The sequence below is a fragment of the Rosa chinensis genome, chromosome 4, assembly GCF_002994745.2.
Source record: "Rosa chinensis cultivar Old Blush chromosome 4, RchiOBHm-V2, whole genome shotgun sequence".
Taxonomy (NCBI): Eukaryota; Viridiplantae; Streptophyta; class Magnoliopsida; order Rosales; family Rosaceae; genus Rosa; species Rosa chinensis.
The window spans coordinates 22,223,557-22,226,352 of NC_037091.1; the positions used below are offsets into that span (position 1 = coordinate 22,223,557).

A 2,796-nucleotide genomic window follows, 5' to 3' on the forward strand; every position below is an offset into this window, starting at 1 on the left:
ATTTTTACATTTTTTTTTCGGTTCATCATAAAATCATTATTTTTTTTTTCACTTCTATATATTGGATGAGGTGAATATGAGGTTTTCCTTTCATTTGATACAAATGAATAAGATGAAGAAAATAATTTGGTGAGAAGTTGTGGCATAGATTAATTTTTGGTACTAAATTCCTGCCAAAATTTCTCACCGTTTCCTCTTGAGCTATATACCTATAATAAGTGAAAAGTATATAAAGATTAATTAGGCATTTTCCACTTACTCTAGTCCTACATATTGATTTTTGATGGTGATGGGAGTGGATGAAATTGAACGAGGATGATTATGTCCACACACGCAGTCAAGCAACCAAGAAATGGAGCCTTGTGTTTTCATATTACACACTTGTTCTCTTGAGGCAAGCAAATCTTGATCAGCCTTTACACTTTGCATGCACATTGCTACTCTCACCATGGGAAACCCACAGATACTCTTACTCGTACCATATGGACTAGTTGTGTTACTTCACTTCTCATGCTTCCTGAAGTTAACCTCATCTTCCACTTCCAACTTCACAGATCAAACTGCTCTTCTTGCCATTCAATCCAAACTCACATTTGATCCTACTGAAACTGTCTTGGGTGGCAACTGGACCACCAACACAAGCTTCTGTGATTGGATTGGGGTCTCTTGCGGTAATCGAAGGCAAAGAGTCATCGCCTTGGACCTGTCATTTATGGGCCTCCAAGGCACAATTGCACCACACGTTGGCAACCTCTCCTTTCTGGTCTCATTGGATCTCCGAAATAACAGCTTCTCTGGGTTCCTGCCGAATGAAATCAGCCGTTTACATTGCTTGAAGGTACTCATGCTGTATGCCAACCAGTTGGAGGGAAACATCCCTCCAACTTTGTATCGCTGTGAAAAGCTTGAAATTATTAGCCTTGCAATAAACAAGCTTAGCGGCCATATACCTGAAGAGTTGGCTTTCTTACCCAGACTTGAGCAACTATTTCTTGGTCACAATAATTTTTCTGGTGGAGTTCTGTTACGATCCCCAGGATCGTAACCATGAAACGACATCTCGTAAAGGAAAGAAATGAGAGAAAACTAAAGAAAATAAGTAGATAGAAACTGATTTTTCATTGATATCACTCTTCAAGCAGACAATGGATATATATAGGCAGCTGATGGACAATTCCATCTACAATACTGAAACGGTGCGCAGCACCAAAATAAGTAAAACGGTGCGTTTAGAAAATAGATAGCAAGAGTCCCAGTAACACAAGAATTCTAACACCTGGGTTCCTAACAATCCAGCCCCCTTTAAACAAACTTGTCCTCAAGTTTCATATTCTGAATCAAATCTGGGAGCATGTGGAGCATCTTGAAAAAAATCAACCATGTGGAGCATCTTGACAAGAATGTTATACCAGCAACACTGAGACATGAAGAAATGATAGACAAACTCGAAGTAGAAGATGACAAATGTGATACCCCATTGATGAAATGAGACGTTGTCTTTATCAGCAAGTTGGTCCGTCTTTGTGGCCTCATGCACCCCAAGCTTGTCATTGGAGGTGCAGGATGGTGTCATCATACCCATTCTGACATTGGCAAAGGGGTTTTGAAGCAATGTGAGTAACCTTCTGCTGATTCTCTTCGTACCTTTGCAAATGAATCTTTCATCATGAGCAGGGAGCCATTGATCGACATTTGTATCATAAAAATTCCCAACGAATGCAACATCAATGAATTGCTCAATTAACAGTTGTGGACCAACTGAGCAAAGATGGTAGGCCAAATAAGCGAAGGCTATATATATCCCAAAAGCTTGAAGAAGTTTGTCCATTCCCTTGCATAACTCAGTAGCTTCATTTGAATGCAATTGAATAATTACAATTGCAATAACAGCCTTGACATCTACTTGATCAATTTGATACTCATTTGGCAGACTTGTAAATGCTTTTCCCACACTAACATAAGGCAAATACAACTGATGGAAACTCTGATTTCGTTTGAAGGTAGACTTAACAACTCCCAAACACTTCTCAAACTTTTGCTTATGATCAGTAATATATAGACCAATTGAGATTAATCCAACAGAAATTGCAGCAGACCATTTGCGGTGTTCATGCTCAGGCTGGACCAACAAATTTAATAGAAATTTTGAGGCAGCTGTGATACTAAGATTGGAGATAATTTCTCTCCCTTCAACACATGCATAATAGTCTTCATCACGGGAAATAAAGGATGCAAAGAGATATTTTATTTTCAATAGCAAAGCAAGCTCAGCCTCCAGAGTTTGTGCTTGCTGCTGCATTGAGTTTTGAGAATGTACCCCATCATGATCTACGCATATGATTGCATCCAAAATGTAGAGTGACATCATCTCTCCAATTTCACATCCTTGAGTAGAATCATTTATTACCAAATCCAAAACAGATTGAGCTTTTTTTCTTAAAATAAAGAAATTTCCATGAGCAACTTCTGCTTGTTCTCGACTAATTTTCTGGAGATCCAGATCTTCAACCTCTTGCTCATCAAGCAACAAAAATTGCAGAACTGTTGATGGGATATCTAGATCAAGCATGTGTTGACAATACTGAAAAGAGCTAAGAAGCAGTGCATATTGCCATCTCCTTAGGGCTTCTGATGATTCTTGTCTAAGAGCTCCCAATATGAGCCTAAACAAGATTGAATGACAAGCTGCATTTGGTAATTGTTTTGCCATGACAATATCAAAACATGCATAATTATCATAACTAAAGCTACCAGAGAATAAAAATCTTTCATCTTGTAACTTTCCCATGCGTGTTA

General features: G+C 38.5%; 1 protein-coding gene across 1 annotated transcript; it reads left to right on the forward strand.

Annotated features, from left to right (window-relative positions):
• The first annotated feature begins 448 nt into the window (after positions 1-448).
• LOC112198994 (LRR receptor-like serine/threonine-protein kinase EFR) lies at positions 449-1,045 on the forward strand. Its single transcript, XM_024340067.1, has one exon. The coding sequence runs from the start codon at positions 449-451 to the stop codon at positions 1,043-1,045; it is 597 nt and encodes a 198-aa protein (XP_024195835.1).
• Positions 1,046-2,796: the final 1,751 nt, after the last annotated feature.